The following is an 18596-nucleotide window of genomic DNA, read 5'->3' as shown; positions in this document are numbered from 1 at the left end:
TTTTTCAATGTGATCACATGATTGAGATTATGTAGAGAAGTCTTTTTTCTTAGGAGTTAAAAGTTGGAAGTACTTGGTGAAATGACATGGTCTTTTTAATTTTTCACTGGTTAAAGAAACCCAATGTATATAAATACACATTTGAATGAGATAAAGTAAATTAGGATGTTAACAGACCTGGTGAATCTAGGAAGCACCAATATTTTTTATTAATTCTCTAAATATTAAGTATAGACTAGAGGGGATTACTTATGTGTATATTTGCTTTTAACAAACATTTAAGAAAGGAAACAACAAAAATTAAATAGTGAGGATGGTGAAGTTACTATAACTTTATTCATCAAAACCAAGAAAGTTAACATTACTGTAATCACATTACCTAAACTACCATAAAGTTTTTTTTAAAAAACAATGATGAGAGAATAGGATGAGAATTGGATAGAGTATAACAAGTTATAAATGGAAGGTTTTTTGTTTTTGTTTTTACTATATGCTGTATTGTACCTTACTGTGTGTTTTGTTTGTTTGGTTTTTGGGTCACATCCAGCAGCGCTCAGGGGTTACTCCTGGCTTTGCACCCAGAAATAACTCTTGGCTGGCTCGGGGAACCATATGGGATGCCGGATTCGAACCACCTTTGGTACTGGATCGGCTGCGTGCAGACAAATGCCCTACCACTGTACTATCTCTCTGGCACCCTGTACCTTAATGTTTTTAACCATGAAAATGTTTTACATATTTAAGGATAAAATACATTTTTCAAGTTCCCGAAAAATTACTATATCTACTCTGTTGAGGCATACTAGTTTTATTCTAAAGTTCTCATGAAAATATTTATATAGAAAGGATTATCCAAACATTTAATTTCTGTGATTTTCTTTTGAAATCTTGGTGAAGAAAATATGCTAAAATCATTGAACTGGGAGGGGCTGGAGCAATGACACAGCCACTAGGGTGAGGCTGATTCAGGGTTCAATCCCTGGCATCCAATATGGTCCCCCAATCACTCCCTACCAGAAGTGATTCCTAAATGCAGAACTAGGAGTAACACTTGAACAACACAAGGCATGAGCCCCCCCCTCCAAATCATTGTACTAGGCATAAGGGCAAGCAGGTTATTTCTAAAACATCTGCTCTAAAAGGGCATGCAGTTTCATAAATAATAATCACAAAGACATATTATTGACAAAAAATGTGTAAATGCAAATATGTAAAAGTGAAAAATAATAATTTACTCAAAAATAACTAGAATTTGCCCTATCAAACTACTATATATTTACTAAAATTCTATATTAAAGTGCCTAAATTTCTCTGCCAGTAGAATCCATGATCAAAGACAAAATGCTTTGTTTCCGATACATACCTGAGGGCTTGCCGCTCTGGGAAATCAATATCATAACTCTGCATAGAGTCATTGCAAGAGTCTCGGGAACTGCCTTGAAGCAGCAGCTGCTGTGGGAATCGCACAGGCACAGGAAACTGGTGCACGGAAGCATTGGGCTGGGATGTTGTATAATAAGGAGGAGGGATGCTATTGCTGGTCTCACTGCGATAGTCACTATCTCGGTCATCAACAGCACTATCAGCATCTTCAAAAGCTGTGGAACAAGCACAATCAACAAAGCATCCTAAATTTACAGTTGTTTTTTTTTCCCAAAAATTTTTTTCTGCTTTCAACTCTGGCAGCCATAAGACTGGAGAACAGGGGCAAGCTGAGCAGCACATGAGCCAAATAACTCAGTCACATGTAGAACTATCTCAATACCCAAAAGTGTCCCTCCTTAATTTAATGAGTAAGATTTTATTTTAGTGCTAAGTCTGAAAGGAGCACAAAGTCACATTTTCCTAATGCAGAATTTTCTAAAATTCTTTTCTAGCTACCATAACCCTAAATAAAATACATTTTGAATGTCATGAGCAGAATTTGGTCATCTATTATCAAAAAGGACCAGGGAAAAAAAAGAGTTTCTGCATACCTTAGAAAAGACAAAAATTTCTGTCTAAGGTTTTCTTGGTTTTTCAGATTTTAAAATATACAGCTGAACCAAATTAGCAGGTCCAACATCAAATGGTAGAACAGGAATTTAGAAAGGCCAAAAACAAGATTTAGAAATCAAGCCCAAAACTCTAGATACAGCTGGAAAAGAGAATCTTACTATTATTTTTCTAGCTGCATATAAAGTTTTCTAATAATACCTGTCAAATAGAGACACTGAGATTTGATCACCCAAATTACAGACTAAAGAGGAAAAGCAAAACATATATACAGCAGTGGGATCCTGTGGACAATGTGGCTAATTTTATTTAACAGCAGACTATAATTTCAAAGATGCCTTCTGGAATTCAGGCCATGACCTGATATTCAGGGGCCTCTCTGGCTCTCTGTTCAGGGGACCTAAACCATTGTTAAAGCTGCAGCCACATACAAGGCAAATATCTTATCCATCCTACTATCTCACTGGCCCCTGCAGTTTTATTATTAACTTTGCTAAATAACCAAAGATCTGCTCCAAACAAAAACAAAAACATGCAACACAATGCTTGAAAAAAGAGCCCTACCTAACAGGGCTTTGTAGATTATTTTCTAGAAAAGTCATTTCTGACACTATTCCCCATATGTATATAATTAACAAGGTCCTATTATAGTCTTTTTTTTGCCAAGTTCTTATTTGGCTCACAATGAGAAAAAGGAACATTCACTATCCCAAAAAAATACTTTTAACGAATGATGAACTCTTAATATTCATATTAAAAAATAATCTTGATAGTAATGTGGGCAGGGGAAGGCTCCTTAGTCCATAAGTTATTTTGGGGGGTCACACCCAGCAGTGCTCAGGGGTTATTCCTGGCTCCACACTCAGAAATCGCTCCTGGCAGGCTCAAGGGGACCATATGGGATGCCGGGATTCGAACCAATGATCTGCATGAAAGGCAAACGCCTTACCTCCATGCTATCTCTCCGGCCCATAAGATTTTTATAACTGCTCAAATTGGAGACAAGAATCTTCCAGTATTAGAAATTGGAATGCTAAAATAAACTAGAAAAATATCCAGACAAAAGTAATAAAAGTTGGGGACAAATGGAAGACAATCAAGAAATTACCTCTAGGATTGTTAGACAATCTAGTTCTGCTTAGAGATGGGGGACACAAACATGGGTTTCACATGCAACCTTCAAGGCCTAAATAGAGTGATAACATATAGTGGCAAAACTCAAGAAAATAAATGCTTTGCTAAGAATACTTCACCCAGCCAGACTTACATTCAGATTTGAAGGAAAGATATTCAGCTTCATGGATAAACAACAGTTCAGAAACTTTACAGACTCAAAACCAGCCTTAAAAAATGAACTGAAAGATCTACTTTTTTTTTCTTGAATTATAAGTCCCTCATGGTTGTATTTCAGGCATACAGTGACAATAAATTAGGACCATTCCCACCATCAGTGTTGATTTCTCTCCACCAAAGCTCCCAGTTTGCATCCCATACGTACTCATACCCTTAGGCCCCTGGTCTACCAGTGAAATAGGTCCATTTTATGTTTACATTGTTATAGTTTGGGTCTCTTGATTCTATTGCCATTGTCTTTGTCAATGCACCTGAAACCACTTGGCCCGTGGGCCCCATCCACTTTTTTTTTTCTTTTCTCAATTTGTAGAAAGACAGAGAAATATGAGGTAAAACAACGTATTTCATGTCTCAAGGTTCTATGAAAAAGGCAAGAGCACCTATCTAGAAGATATAAATAAAAAATAATTTTTAAAAATGGGGGTGTGTTTGTTTTTGCATAAATGCAGCAAACATTAGGGAAATTAGAAAGGAAATACCCCTGGCCTATAAAAACAAGGTGTCTCGGGGCCGGAGAGATAGCATGGAGGTAAGGCGTTTGCCTTTCATGCAGGAGGTCATCGGTTCGAATCCCGGCGCCCCATATGGTCCCCTGTGCCTGCCAGGAGCAATTTCTGAGCCTGGAGCCAGGAATAACCCCTGAGCACTGCCAGGTGTGACCCAAAAACCAAAAAAAAAAAAAAAACAAGGTGTCTCTACCCATAAAGCATTTTGTCATAATACCAACAACAGGTTCTGGGTATACTAACTGTCCAACTCCCAGGTCTGAAAGATCTACTTTTAAGACAAGATAGACCCGAAAGTCACACCAAACTCCTACATACTGATGACACTAAATCCCATGACAATCATCTCTCTCAACATCAATAGACTAATTGCACCAGTTAAGAGACAACAAGTAGCAAAATGGATCAAAAATGTTAAATCCAAAGTTTTGCTGCCTATAAGAAACACATGAGACTGGAGCGGTGGCACAAGGCATTAGGCATCTGCCTTGCATGCACTAACCTAGGACAAACCCCGTTAGACCCCCCAGCATCCCATATGGTCCCCCAAGCCAGGAATGATTTCTGAGCACATAGCCATGAGTAACCACTGAGTGTCACTAGGTCTGGCCCAAAAACCAAAAAAAAAAAAGAAAAAAAGAATGAAAAGAAATGAAAAAGAAACAAAGAAACATACCTGAATGGTCAGAACAAACATAAACTCAATGCCAAATGTTGAAGGACAATCATTCAAGCAAGTAACTCCCTTAAAAATACTGGAGTGGACATACTGATATCAGATGACACAGACCTTAGACTTAAAAAATAAATAAGGAACAGAGATGGATACTTCTTGACAATCAAGGGATATGTGCACCAAGAAGAAAACACACCAGAAGTGGTCCTTACAACAAAACTTGCCACTGTGGGCTAGGAGTTCAGGATATGGACCACTGTGACAATGATAGAGGGAAGTAGTCATTCCTCTATCAGGACTAGATGCTGGTAAATTAGCATGCATAATATTCTATTATTAACAATATTGTAAACCATTGTGTCTAAACAAGTGGGGAAGTACCTATCATAGAAAAAAACTGGGTATGGGGGCAGGCAGGCAACTGGAGGCACTGCTGGATGAAAGCAGACATTGATAAAGGTACTGGTGTTAGAAAATATATGTCTGAGACCCACTCATGAGTAGGTTTAATTTTGTAATTCACTGTGAATTAAAACACATTTTAAGAAAGTTTTCCATAAAAAGTCAAGCATGTAGTTCTTGCCAAGGGTAGAGTCCTGGTTTCAAGCCCTGATTTTTACACACAGACACACACATACAGATGCATACATCAAAATCAGATTCATCAAATACTGCAAGCTTGTTTCATTACTTGAGCATTATTACCAGTAATCCTAGGGACATTGAACTACTAAAAATCACTACAGGTTGTTTATGCACTGAGAATTTTCTATATACTTATATGCTTGTCTCCTACTGTCTCTCTTCATTCAGAAAAAAACAACAACATTGAGTTTTGTATACAACTTTTATTTTTTTGTTTTGAGGGGGGTCACACCTGGCAGCAATCAGGGGTTACTTCTGGCAGGCTCAGGGGACCATATGGGATGCCGGGATTCCAACCACCGTCCTTCTGCATGCAAGGCAAACGCCCTTCCTCCATGCTACCTCTCCGGTCCAGTATACCACTTTTAAATTTTAATGATTTATTTAATTTTCTAACCACAAAGAAAGGAAATTTAAAAAAAAGAAAACAAAGAAAAGAAATTTAATTTTCTAACCACAAACAAAAATAAATCTCAGTTGTCATAGCAACTGCTAGTGGGTAATTATCTTATTTCTGTTTAAATAAGAACCACTTTTTTCTTTCTTTTCCACTGTTATGGATATTATTCGGTGTTTTTTTTTTTTTTTTAGTAATTGATACCAAATTTTTTCTCCTTTTCCTTAACCTTTTTACCTCCAACAGAATAGCATAATTTGAATCATTCAGCCTCATAAATTGAGGGGGAAAAAGAATGATACCAGGACCAGTCATATGAACGTGTAAATAAAAAAAAAATGACCAGTTTGGAACAGCAAACAGAATAGATACCCAACCTACAACAAGTTGTAAGGCAGAGACCATTTGCAGTAGGATCTGGGGTTAAAGGAGAAAGATGTGGGAGACTTGCTGGGAACAAGAGTGGAGGGAGGATAACATTGGTGGTGGGAATGCCCTTCATTCATTGTCACTATGCATCGTAAATAATTCTGTGTAAATGAACTTCAGTCACAATAAAATAAATAAATAAATAAAAAAGAAAAACTGAAAAATAATCATATAGAACTTCATAATATTTCTACCAACCTAGATTGCCCCAGGCAATAATGCTGTTTTGCACTAAAACTCTGGCCATGCCTTCTGTTGGACACTACTTCAATCAGTGGCCCCTGAACAACACACAGTAGCTTCTTATATACAGTAGGCTGTCAATAAATATCATAATCTAGTCTTGCTTACTAAATCTATCCCTAGTCCTTGTAAAGAACAAGCTATGCTCTCTGACCACCTATTTCCCTATTCTCACTCTAGTCCAGTATCATTATGAGAAATAAATTTAATTAAGCATCTTTCCTTCACTACCCCCTAAAATGCACTAAAATGTTTCATTAGTCAGAACAATAACTGAGAAAAGTCATGTTTTGTTCAGCATAAGTACCAAGACTAAGAGGGAAATATTCTAGGAAAAGAAAATTACATATGCAAAGGCACGTTTAGTGAACTGAAAATAGTTCTAGCACATTTAAATGAGAGGCTACAAAATTATAAAAATAAAAAAACACTAATCATATGCAGGAAGGAGAGTTATAGGAAATATTAAAATATTTAGTAATGTAAAAATTTGCAATTTTCTAGAAAATAATAAGGTTTCACAGCTTTTAAACAAGAAAAGGACAGTCAAATTTGCTATTCTAAAAAGAAAACAATGTGAGTATAGAATAGATACATAGGTACAATGGGTACGTGTTTTACCTTACATGCAGCTGACCCAGGTTTAATCTCTAGTATCCAATGCCCCCATGCACCTCTAGAAGTCATTTCTAAGTGCAGAGCCAGAGGAAGATCTGATGGGCTGGAGCAATCGTACAGGAGTAGGGAGTTTGGTTCCATAAAGCCAACCTGGAATCTATCCCCAGCATCTCATATAGTACCCCAAGCACTGCCAGGAGTAATCCTTTTTGTTGCTGTTGTTAAGAGCCAATTTTTTTTCTTTATCTAAGCACCAGGATTATATAAATGATTGTAGTTGGATTGATACAATATTTAGTATCTATATTTAGAAAACCCTATAGACTCTACCAAAAAGCTTCTAGATGGGGCAGGAGAGATAGCATAGAGGTAGGGCATTTGCCTTGCATGCAGAGGACGGTAGTTCAAATCCCAGCATCCCATATGGTCCCCTGAGCCTGCCAGGAGCAATTTCTGAGCCAGGACTGACCAAAAAAAAAAAAAAAAAAAAAAAAAAAAAGCTTCTAGAAACAATAAATACATATAGCAAAGTGGCAGGCTACAAAATTAACACACAAAAATCAATGGCCCTTGATTTTATCATCCACGACTGAGCAGAAAGTTTCCAGACATCACAAAAGGACCTAGGGGAGAGAATAAGAGCATGTACAAATTCCTATGACAGTGTACTTCAAGGGCGGAAAAACCCTGTATCTATTAGGCCAAGGGAATTCCCTTTCTAATCTTCCCAATATTTACTGTGCCTATGCAAAAAAAAAAAAAGCACAACAGCTTTGTATTGAAATAAAGACAGACCTTCAGATCAGTAAAATAGACTTGAGTATTCATATAATATGCCCCAGATATACAATCAATTAATCTTTGATAAAGGGGCAAGAAACCCTCTATAATATCCCCAATAGTTACTGTGCCTATACAGAAAAAAAAAGGGGGGAAGCACAAAACAATCATTTTTCCAAATATTTATTTATCGATTGATCGATTTTTTTTGACGTAGTTATTTTGGTGTAGAGATCGAAGTTGATGTCTCCAATATTATTTTATTTTATTTTATCTTATCTTTCTCTTTCTTTTTGCACTCGAGCATGATTTGATTTCAGAACCGAGACTATTGTGTGGTGCTTGTTTTTATTGCTCTAGTGCTCACTGGTTATTTGATTTGATATTTCTTTCTGTATTGTTGTGGTGTTTCAATTACCTTTTTCACATCATCTCTCAAACTGTCAGGAGGGACTCTGTTGATTTTCAGCGTATTTGACTTTTTTTTCTCTTATTTTGTACCCCAATTTATTGCTTTTCTTTCCTTCAAACAAAACCACTTACCTCGATTTATCTAGCTCTGCCTCTTAAATAGAGGGGGAAACAAGGAAGGGTTCCAGGACCAAACATATATGATAACTAATAGTAAGCCAGACAAAGAGTGGTCCACCTACTCTGGCAGCCCAGGGGTGGGGGTGGGGGGAGTGATGGTGGGGTATATGGGTTCTAGAAAGAAAACTGTGATGGGGGAGGACATATTTGGTGATGGGTATTCCCATAATTCAATGTTAATGTGTACCTAAAATACTACTGTGAAAGATATGTAAGACATTATGAAAAAAAATTGTGTTTTAATCAGAAACTTTCTTTGACTTATATGTATTATTATATTATATTAATTATATTATATGTTATGTTATGTTACTAAAATATATATATATTTTTTTAATATGGAACGCTTCACGAATTTGCGTGTCATCCTTGCGCAGGGGCCATGCTAATCTTCTCTGTATCGTTCCAATTTTAGTATATGTGCTGCCGAAGCGAGCACACTAAAATATATTTTTTATTGTGAAAAAAGGGGCAAGAAATGCAAAATGGAGCAAGGAAAGACTCTTTAACAAGTAGTGTTGTAGCAAATGGTCAGCTGCTTGCAAAAAAAGAAAGCGAACTCAGACCTTCATCTAACACCACGAATGAAGGTCAAATACAAATGGATTAAAGACCTGGATATCAGACCCAAAACCTAAGGTATATTAAACAACATGTAGGTAAAACACTCCATGACATTAAGACCAAAGGCATCTTCAAGGCAGAAACAGCATTCTCCATACAAGTGTAAACAGAGATAAACAGGTGGAACTATAATAAGCTGAGAAGTTTCTGCACCTCAAAGGAAATAGTGCCTAGGATACAAAAGCCACCCACAGATTGGGAGAAACTATTCACCCAGTACCCATCAGACAAGGGGCTAATATCTAAGATACACAAGTTACTGACAGATCTTAACAAGGAAAAAACATCTAACCCCAGCAAAAAAAAAAAAATATGAAGAAGAAATGAACAGTCAATTTCTCAAAGAAAAAATGCAAATGGCCAAATGACATATGAAAAAATGTTCTACATCCCTAATTATCAGGGAGATGCAAATTAAAACAACAATGAGGTACCGTCTCATGCCACAGAGACAGGCACACATTACAAAGACCAAGAACAATAAGTGCTGGCGGGGATGTGGGGAAAAAGAACTCTCATTCACTGCTGGTGGGAATGCCCCCTAGTCCAGCCCTTATAGAAAACAATATGGAGATTCCTCAAAAAACTGGAAATTGAGCTCCCATATGATCCATCTATACCACTCCTAGGGATATACCCTAGGAACACAAAAACGAAATACAAAAATCCCTTCCTCACACCTATATTCATCACAGCACTATTTACAATAGCCAGACTCAGGAAACAACCAAGATGCCCTTCAACAGATGAATGGCTAAAGAAACTGTGGTACATATACACAATGGAATATTTTACAGCTGTCAGGAGAAATGAAGTCATGAAATTTTCCTATACATGGATGGACATGGAAACTATTATGCTGAAAGAAATAAGTCAGAGGGAGAGAGATACAGTATAGTCTCACTTATCTATGGGCTTTAAGAAAAATAAAAGACATTATTGTAATAATGCCCAGAGGTGAGGGCCAAAAGGACTGGTTCACAATATTCTGAAGCTCACCTCATGGAGGAGTGAGTGCAATTAGAACACTAACAACTACCATGAGTGAGAGAAGTAGAATGCCTGTGTCGAATACAGGCAGGGGTAGGGGATGAGGAAGGGGTCATTGGTGGTGGGAAGGTTGCACTGATGAAGGGGGTGTTCTGTTTATGACTGAAACCTAACTACAATCATGCTTGTAAATATGGTGCTTAAATAAAGATTTTATATTAAAAATGATTGCATACTTTTACTGGTGTAGTCAGGGCCATTTTCTGTTTTATTGATTGGGGATTCCCATGACAGAAAATCATCACAGCATAAAGATGCAAACAGCATTAGTTCTTTTAGAAGTCATTGCTGTTATCCAGATAAAATGAGAATACAAGGGCCAGAGAGATAGCACAGTGGTAGGGTGCATGCAGCCTATTCAGGACGAATGGTGGTTTAAATCCTGGCATCCCATATACTCACTCCCCTATGCCTGCCAGGAGCAATTTCTGAGCACAGAGCCAGGAGTAACCCGAGTTCCGCCGGGTATGACCTCCCCCCTTAAAAAATAAAATAAGAGGGGCCCGGAGAGATAGCACAGTGGTGTTTGCCTTGCAAGCAGCCGATCCAGGACCAAAGGTGGTTGGTTCAAATCCCGATGTCCCATATGGTCCCCCGTGCCTGCCAGGAGCTATTTCTGAGCAGACAGCCAGGAGTAACCCCTGAGCACCGCCGGGTGTGGCCCAAAAACCAAATAAATAAATAAATAAGAATATACATATATATATGATCACATAGATATAGGGTTTTGGGGGGGAAAGTCAACATGTCTAATATCCATTTGCCATAATTTGTAAACCTCAAGGATTGGCCATCTACCACAAGCCAGTGGCAAATATAGTCCTCAATGGAGAAAAACTAAAAGCCTTCCCTCTAAATTCTGGCACAAGACAAGGCTGTTCTCTCTCACCACTCCTATTTAACATAGCACTGGAAGTACGTGCTATAGCGATTAGGCAAGAAAAAGATATCAAGGGAATCCAAATAGGAAAGGAAGAAGTCAAGCTCTTGCTGTTTGCAGATGACATGATACTCTACTTAGAAAACCCTAAAGACTCTACCAAAAAGCTTCTAGAAACAATAAACTCATATAGCAATGTGGCAGATTACAAAATTAACACACAGAAATCAATGTCCTTTCTATACACCAATAATAATAGGGAAGAAATGGACATTAAGAAAACAACCCCAGGGCCCGGAGAGATAGCACAGTGGTGTTTGCCTTGCAAGCAGCTCATCCAGGACCTAAGGTGGTTGGTTCGAATCCCGGTGTCCCATATGGTCCCCCATGCCTGCCAGGAGCTATTTCTGAGCAGACAGCCAGGAGTAACCCCTGAGCACCGCCGGGTGTGGCCCAAAAACCAAAAAAAAAAAATAAATAAATAAAACCCCATTCACAATAGTGCCACACAAACTCAAATATCTTGGAATCAACTTGACTAAAAACGTGAAGGACCTATACAAAGAAAACTATAAAACTCTGAAACTCTGCTCCAAAAAATAAGAGAGGACACGCGGAAATGGAAACACATATCCTGATCATGGATTGGCAGGAGTAACATCATTAAAATGGCAATACTCCCCAAAGCATTGTACAGATATGGGTATCTAAAGATACCCATGACATTCTTCAAAGAAGTAGATCAATCACTTTTGAAATTCATTTGGAGTAACTAAAGCAATCATTGGGAAAAGAATATGGGAGGCATTACTTTCCCCAACTTTAAATCGTACTACAAAGCAATAGTTATCAAAGCAGCATGGTATTGGAATAAAGACAGACCCCTCAGATCAGTGGAATAGGCTTGAGTACTCAGAGAATGTTCCCCAGACATACAATCACCTAATCTTTGATAAAGGAGCAAGCAATCCTAAATGGAGTAAAGAAAGCCTCTTCAACAAGTGGTGTTGGCACAACTGGCTAGCCACTTGCAAAAAATTTAACTTAGACCCCCAGCTAACATCATGTACGAAGGTAAAATCCAAATGGATTAAATACCTCGATATCAGACCCGAAACCATAAGATATATAGAACAACACATCGGCAAAACACTCCAGGACATTGCGACTACAGGCATCTTCAAGGAGGAAACTGGTCTCTCCAAACAAGTAAAAGCAGAGATTAACAGATGGGAATGTATTAAGCTGAGAAGCTTCTGCTTCTTCCCTCTTCAAAGGAAATAGTGCCCAGGATACAAGAGCCACCCACTGAGTGAGAGAAACTATTCACCCAATACCCATCAGATAAGGGGCTAATCTCCAAAATATACAAGGCACTGACAGAACTTTACAAGAAAAAAACATCTAATCCCATCAAAAAAATGGTGAGGAGAAATGGACAGACACTTTGACAAAGAAGAAATACAAATGGCCAAAAGACACATAAAAAAATGCTCCACATCACTAATCATCAGGGAGATGCAACTCAAAACAACTATGAGGTACCACCTCACACCACAGAGATTGGCACACATCACAAAGAATGAGAACAAGCGGCGTTGGCGGGGATGTGGAGAGAAAGGAACTCTTATCCACTGCTGGTGGGAATGCCGTCTAGTTCAACCTTTATGGAAAGCGATATGGAGATTCCTCCAAAAACTGGAAATCGAGCTCCCATACGACCCAGATATATCACTCCTAGGAATATACCCTAGGAACACAAAAATACAATACAAAAATCCCTTCCTTACACCTATATTCATTGCAGCACTATTTACCATAGCAAGACTCTGGAAACAGCCAAGATACCCTTCAACAGATGAATGGCTAAAGAAACTGTGGTACATATACACAATGGAATATTATGCAGCTATCAGGAGAAATGAAGTCATGAAATTTTCCTGTACATGGATGTACATGGAATCTATTATGTTGAGTGAAATAAGTCAGAGAGGGAGAGAAGGACACAGAATGGTCTCACTCATCTATGGGTTTTAAGAAAAATGAAAGGCATTCTTGCAATAATAATTTTCAAACACAAAAGTGAGGAGGGCTGGAAGGTACAGATCACCTCATGAATCTCACCACAAACAGGGATGAGTTTAGTTAGAGAAATAACTACATTGTGAACTATCCTAACACTGAGAATGTATGAGGGAAATAGAAAGCCTGTCTAGAGTACAGGTGGGGGTTGGGTGGGAAAGAGGAATATTTGGGACATTGGTGATGGGAATGTTGCACTGGTGATGGGTGGTGTTCTTTACATGACTAAAACTCAAACACAATCATGTATGTAAACAAGGTATTTAAATAAAATATCTTAAAAAAAATATCGGGCCCAGAGAGATAGCACAGCGGCGTTTGCCTTGCAAGCAGCCGATCCAGGACCAAAGGTGGTTGGTTCAAATCCCGGTGTCCCATATGGTCCCCCGTGCCTGCCAGGAGCTATTTCTGAGCAGACAGCCAGGAGTAACCCCTGAGCACTGCTGGGTGTGCCCCTCCCCAAAAAAAATATCCTGAATAGGGCGGAAGAGATAGCACAGCGGTAGGGCATTTGCCTTGCATGGGGCTGACCCTGGAGGGACCTAGTTCGATTTCAAGCATCCTATATGGTCCCCCAGCCTGCCAGGGGTGATTTCTGTGTGCAGAACCCAGGAGTTAACCCTGAACACTGCGGGGTATGGTCCAAAGAAAACCAATCAATCAATAGATAAAGTTAAAAAAAAAAAAGATATATCCTGAATAGAATGGAAACCAGTTAATACAGCATAAACCTAGAAAGTTGTCTTTTTGTTGCTCTTAATGATTCCTTCTTCATTTATTACCTAACCACTTTCTATTTCCAGATTATTAATATACAGCTGCTGATAGGTTCATTATATAAGTAATGGTCAGATGTTGCTGCACTTGTGCTTTTGACTTTTTCTCACCTGAGTCTAGGTTATGATAAAAGGCTTCTAATTCATTTTGCATTCTCTCATATACTCTTCCATGACTCTACAATCCCCTAACTATTCATTAATAGTAAGAATACTCCAGGAAAATGTACTGACTTTTGAGAGAAAGAAGCCAAAACAGTTAATAAATAAGTTTGTCCTACGAACTTTAGAATTTCTATTCTACAATGTTTATCTGATATCTCAAAACTTCACAAGAGAATTTTAAAATATGAAATAGATTCTTTTGGCATCTGCTTCTATCTGTCATCCGCTAAGAGTTTCATGTCTACTAAGGATAAAGAGGAGTATGCTTTAGCTTACAAATACATAGCCCAAAGCTTTACTGATTGCATAAATATATGCTTGACAGAGGTACCCAGTAATCAAAGCTCTTGATAAAGTAAAATTTCAATCCAGATTTAAAAAATGTTATCTTCTTATAAATATTGCACATTACATTATTTCAATAATAATGAGGATTTAATTTCCAGAGAAGTCAAATTCTTGTCCCTTAAACATGGGTGAAATGGTGTCCCTCACAGGCAAACAATCAAATTCAGTCCATGACTATCTGGTAGATCAAAGATAGACTAATACCAGCTCAAACTCCAAAAGGAACTGAGAATTAAATACTTTTTTTTATCTTTGGTTTTGGGGCTTTTTTTTTTTTTTGAGAATTAAATACTTTGCTCACTCAGAGAGCAAGTGCAAATATAAGAAAATGTTTGTAAAATATTACTAATAATAATATATAAGCTATATAAAATATATCAGCTATTTAAAAATAAAGATGAATGGTAAACTTATTCATATTAGTTCTACTGTGCTCCAAAACTTGTATCTATTCTTGATATATTAAAATATCAAATGAAAATTCTAACTTTTTTCAAAAAAAAAAAGTAAGTTGTTGGAAGAAAAAAAAATCTGTTGTCTGCTTCAAATAAAAAGTGGATTAGGCAAGAGATAATATAGCAGGTAAAAAGTTTGCATTGAATGTAGATGAACTGGGTTTGATTTCCAGATCACTTCCCTGAAAACAAAGAATAAAAGCAGAGACAGAACTAAGCTCTGAGAACTACAGATTGTGGGCGTGCACGTGCGCGCGCGCACACACACACACACACACACACACACACACACACACACACACACACACAAAAAGATTAGATGGATTTAGCACTCTGGGTGAAAAGAAGGAATTAATCACAATACCATACTAAGTGGGCACCATGAAATCAAAATGAGTGTGATGACATAACACATCTTAGATGCATAAATTATACTTTTAGAGTTTATAGTAATAAAGCATTAGTACCTTAAAAAATTAAATTTTTCAATTAAAAATACCCACAATCTGTAGCCATAAACTGACAAAAGTTCTTATTTTGTAAATAATTTGAAACAAATAACAAATTTGAAAGTCATTCTGGAAGTGTAAATGAGAACATAGGAAATGTAGTAACATTATCTTAAAGGCCAAGATTACAGGGAAATAGATACTTGCCAGGGAAAGCAATCTAGAAAATAACCCAATCCCTGTTGTTTCAATAAATTCTTAGGACATTATAAGAATCTAAAGAAAACCACTGCTAGCATGGGGAGAAAGGAACCCTCATTCACTGCTGGTGGAATTGCTGTCTAGTCCAGATCCTCTGGAAAACAATATGTGTATTCCTTAAAAAAAAAAACTGGACATTGAAGAGACAGCACAGCAGCCAACCCAGGAAGGATGGTGGTTCGAATCCCGGCATCCCATATAGTCCCACATTCCTGTCAGGTGCGGTTGCTGAGAGCAGAGCTAAAAATAACCCCTTAGCGCCGCTGGATATGACCCAAAACTTAACAAACAAACAAACAAAAAAAAAACAGGACATTGAGCTCCTATATGATCCAGCAATACCACTCCTAGGGATATACCTATGCAAATGTTAGGAAAAATAAAGTCATAAAATTAGCCTATACATGGATGGACATGAAAACCATTATGCTGAATAAAATAAGTCAGAAGGAGGACACAGAATAGTCTCACTCATATGTAAGATTTAAGGAAATAAAAGACAATAAAATAACAATACCCAGAGACAATAGAGATGAGGGCTGAAAGGACCAGCCCATGATATGAAGAGTATCACATAGAGTGGTAAGTGCAGTTAGAGAAATAACTACACTAACAACTACCAAGACAATGATAGAAAAATACAATGCCTGTCTTGAAGACAGGCAGGGGGTGGGGTGAGAGGAAAATGGGAGACAATGGTTGCGAGAAAGTTGCACTGGTGAAAGGATATGTGCAATTTATGGCTGAAACCCAATTAGAAACATGCTTATAACCAGGGTGCTTAAATAAATTACATATATTAAAATAAAATTCTCCCTAACTTGGGTGCGCAGGGAGCCTTGATAGGTCCCCAGCCTTCCCCTCTTCTGCCTCTGGCCTCCAGGCCTTCTGGGGTGGCAGCCCAGCCAGCCAGAAATGGTTGGTCCTAACTTGGGGTGTGCTGAGATTTGCTCGGTTGCGCTAAGTTTGTCACTGGCAATTTCTGACCACTCTGCATATGGAAAACCGCGCGGGGGCGCTAGCATGTATTAAGCGTATTCACTAACCCACATTACTCTTTTTAACTTCAGTATTGCACAATCCTAATCACAAACTAAAGCCGTGCATTGTGTGTAACAACCCCAAACTGTTTCAAAAGACATAAAATGGACACGTATTTCTTTAGAATATTTTGTGTTTTTTCTCTGACAAGTATAAGTCTTACTAAATATTCTCGATTCTAACCACTTTTTATCTTCTCTTTATGAGCTGTTCAACAAGGAATTTTGGTGAAAGAGTCCCCCAGTTTAATCCTTATGATTGAACCATGTCATGGGGATTGTTGGACTTGTTCTTATGGCCCCCATATGCACCAATAACGCCACGTGGCATTGCTCCTTTTTTGCATAGGCACATTAAAATGGGAAAATACTATACATACAAATAAGATCCTATCTAATAGAGATTGGAATACACAAATCTTGTAGTGCAAAGGGACCTTACACCCTGAACATTGACATAATGACCTGGCACAGGCCTCAGAAGAAAGGGCATTTTCCATTCACCCCTGAACCAGGGAAGCCATCCACGAAATATCCAGGTTTGTCTATAACATCACCTGGAAGCAATCCTCTACCACAGAAGACCCTACCACTGCTCAGACATCGACCTGCTCAAAAGAGACTTCCCTTAACACTGAGAAGACTTAACAACAACAACGACCTGCTTACAGGACAGGGCTTCCTGTATTGCCCTTTAATAGTGAGGTGAAACGAGAGGACGCTCCACATCCTGACTTCAATGCAGGATATGCAGATTCCAGGATCTTTAATACAGAAACATGATACCATCAACAGAGACTGTGTGAAAAGTGTGTTGGCACTACAGACAATGTCTTGGATTGGACAATCTAACTTGCCTGGAGCCTAGAGTTGGTCTTATGCCAGGAAACTTCAGGGGTAGGGTCTCTTTGTATTTAGGCCAAGGTTATTCCTTTCCATGCCTCTCATATTTTGGTGGGCCTCTGCAAACAACAATTGCCACTCTAACACCGTTTTTACTGTGCTCCTTTGACTCTAATCCTAAAAAAAAAAAAAAACCACTTAAAATTTGAGGTTAACTTAAGCTAATATGCATGTACATGAAAATGTAAAAAATATTATGCCTCTAATGTTTAAGGAGTTACGTAAGTTTTATGGCTTTAGATTGCCTTGTGTGCTGTTAAGAAATATTATAATGTGTTACAATCTGGGGACTTGAGGGACAAAGTAATTGCACATGGATTCTGTTTTATTTATCTTAATGTTCTTTGGCTGAAAGTTCAAAGTTAAGATATCAGCAAGGGGACTTCTTCTGAGAATTATGTTATGGGTGATTGTCCTTCCACTGTAACTTTACCTTGTCTTCTTTCTTTGCATCTTTGTTCTCATAATTAAAAATAAAAAAATTAAAAAAAAAAGAATCACCCTTGGTGGGTTTGGGGGTTCATATAGGGATGCCAGGGATAGAACCCAGGTGGCCCCCTGCAAGGCAAAACCTTTCCTGCTATGCTATTTCTCCAGACTCTGCCCCATCAAAAGCTACAAACTATGATATAAAGAAACATCTTATAAGAATATCAAATAACCAGAAACAATAGAAATGAAGAGCAGGAGAACTGGTCTTCAATAGGAAATCTGTCACTGCCGAGGGAGTAAGGATAAATTGGGGAAGGGAAGTTAGGGACAATGGCAGAGGAGGGGAAATATTCCTGGCACAGAGGCAGGCTGGGAAGCTGAAGGGAAACTGGGGACATTGATGGAGAATAATGGACGCTGTTAAAGAAAATAGTTTTGGAACACTGTATATCTAAAGCTTAATCATAGATATCTTTGTAACTTTGTGATTCCCAGTAATTCAATAAAATAAATAAATATTAAAATATCTTAAAAAATAACTATTAGAAAAATATACTAATTTGCACATGCTGACATTATGGGTTTGGGCCCTGGAGATTATGTTCGATGGTGTCTTCTTGGCTGTCTTGGGCAGAAAAGCAGACAGGGAGCAAGGCAGCAGTCTTTTATAAGGCTCTCTGGGTTTGGGCCCTGGAGATTGTGTTTGACAGCGTCTTCTTAGCTATCTTGGGCAGAGAAGCTGGAAATTTTTAATATAGACCATATAACAGATAATATTGTTAAATCAATGTTAAATTTCTAAATTAATATAATGATATTTTGATTATATAGATTGTCCTAGTTCTTAAGAGACATGCTCTGATGTCATAAAGTCTGAAACTTACATTCAAGTAATTCA

The 18596-nt window shown here is 38.0% G+C and overlaps 1 protein-coding gene and 1 non-coding gene across 2 annotated transcripts in view; both read right to left on the bottom strand.

The window, feature by feature from the left end:
- Positions 1 to 18596, bottom strand: part of UNC13B (unc-13 homolog B) — a 246002-nt gene that overhangs the window by 123457 nt on the left and 103949 nt on the right. Inside the window, exon 8 of the mRNA XM_049772923.1 lies at positions 1364 to 1598. Coding sequence (XP_049628880.1) covers positions 1364 to 1598 — 235 coding nt within the window. The remainder of the gene's footprint in view (positions 1 to 1363; positions 1599 to 18596) is intronic.
- Positions 8566 to 8672, bottom strand: LOC125996728 (U6 spliceosomal RNA). Its single transcript, XR_007491415.1, has one exon. It is a non-coding gene; the product is annotated as a U6 spliceosomal RNA (small nuclear RNA).

This window comes from Suncus etruscus, chromosome 1, assembly GCF_024139225.1.
Source record: "Suncus etruscus isolate mSunEtr1 chromosome 1, mSunEtr1.pri.cur, whole genome shotgun sequence".
In the NCBI taxonomy this organism is placed as follows: Eukaryota; Metazoa; Chordata; class Mammalia; order Eulipotyphla; family Soricidae; genus Suncus; species Suncus etruscus.
The sequence above is the reverse complement of the archived record's forward strand: the minus strand, read 5'-3'. Positions and strand labels throughout refer to the sequence as shown.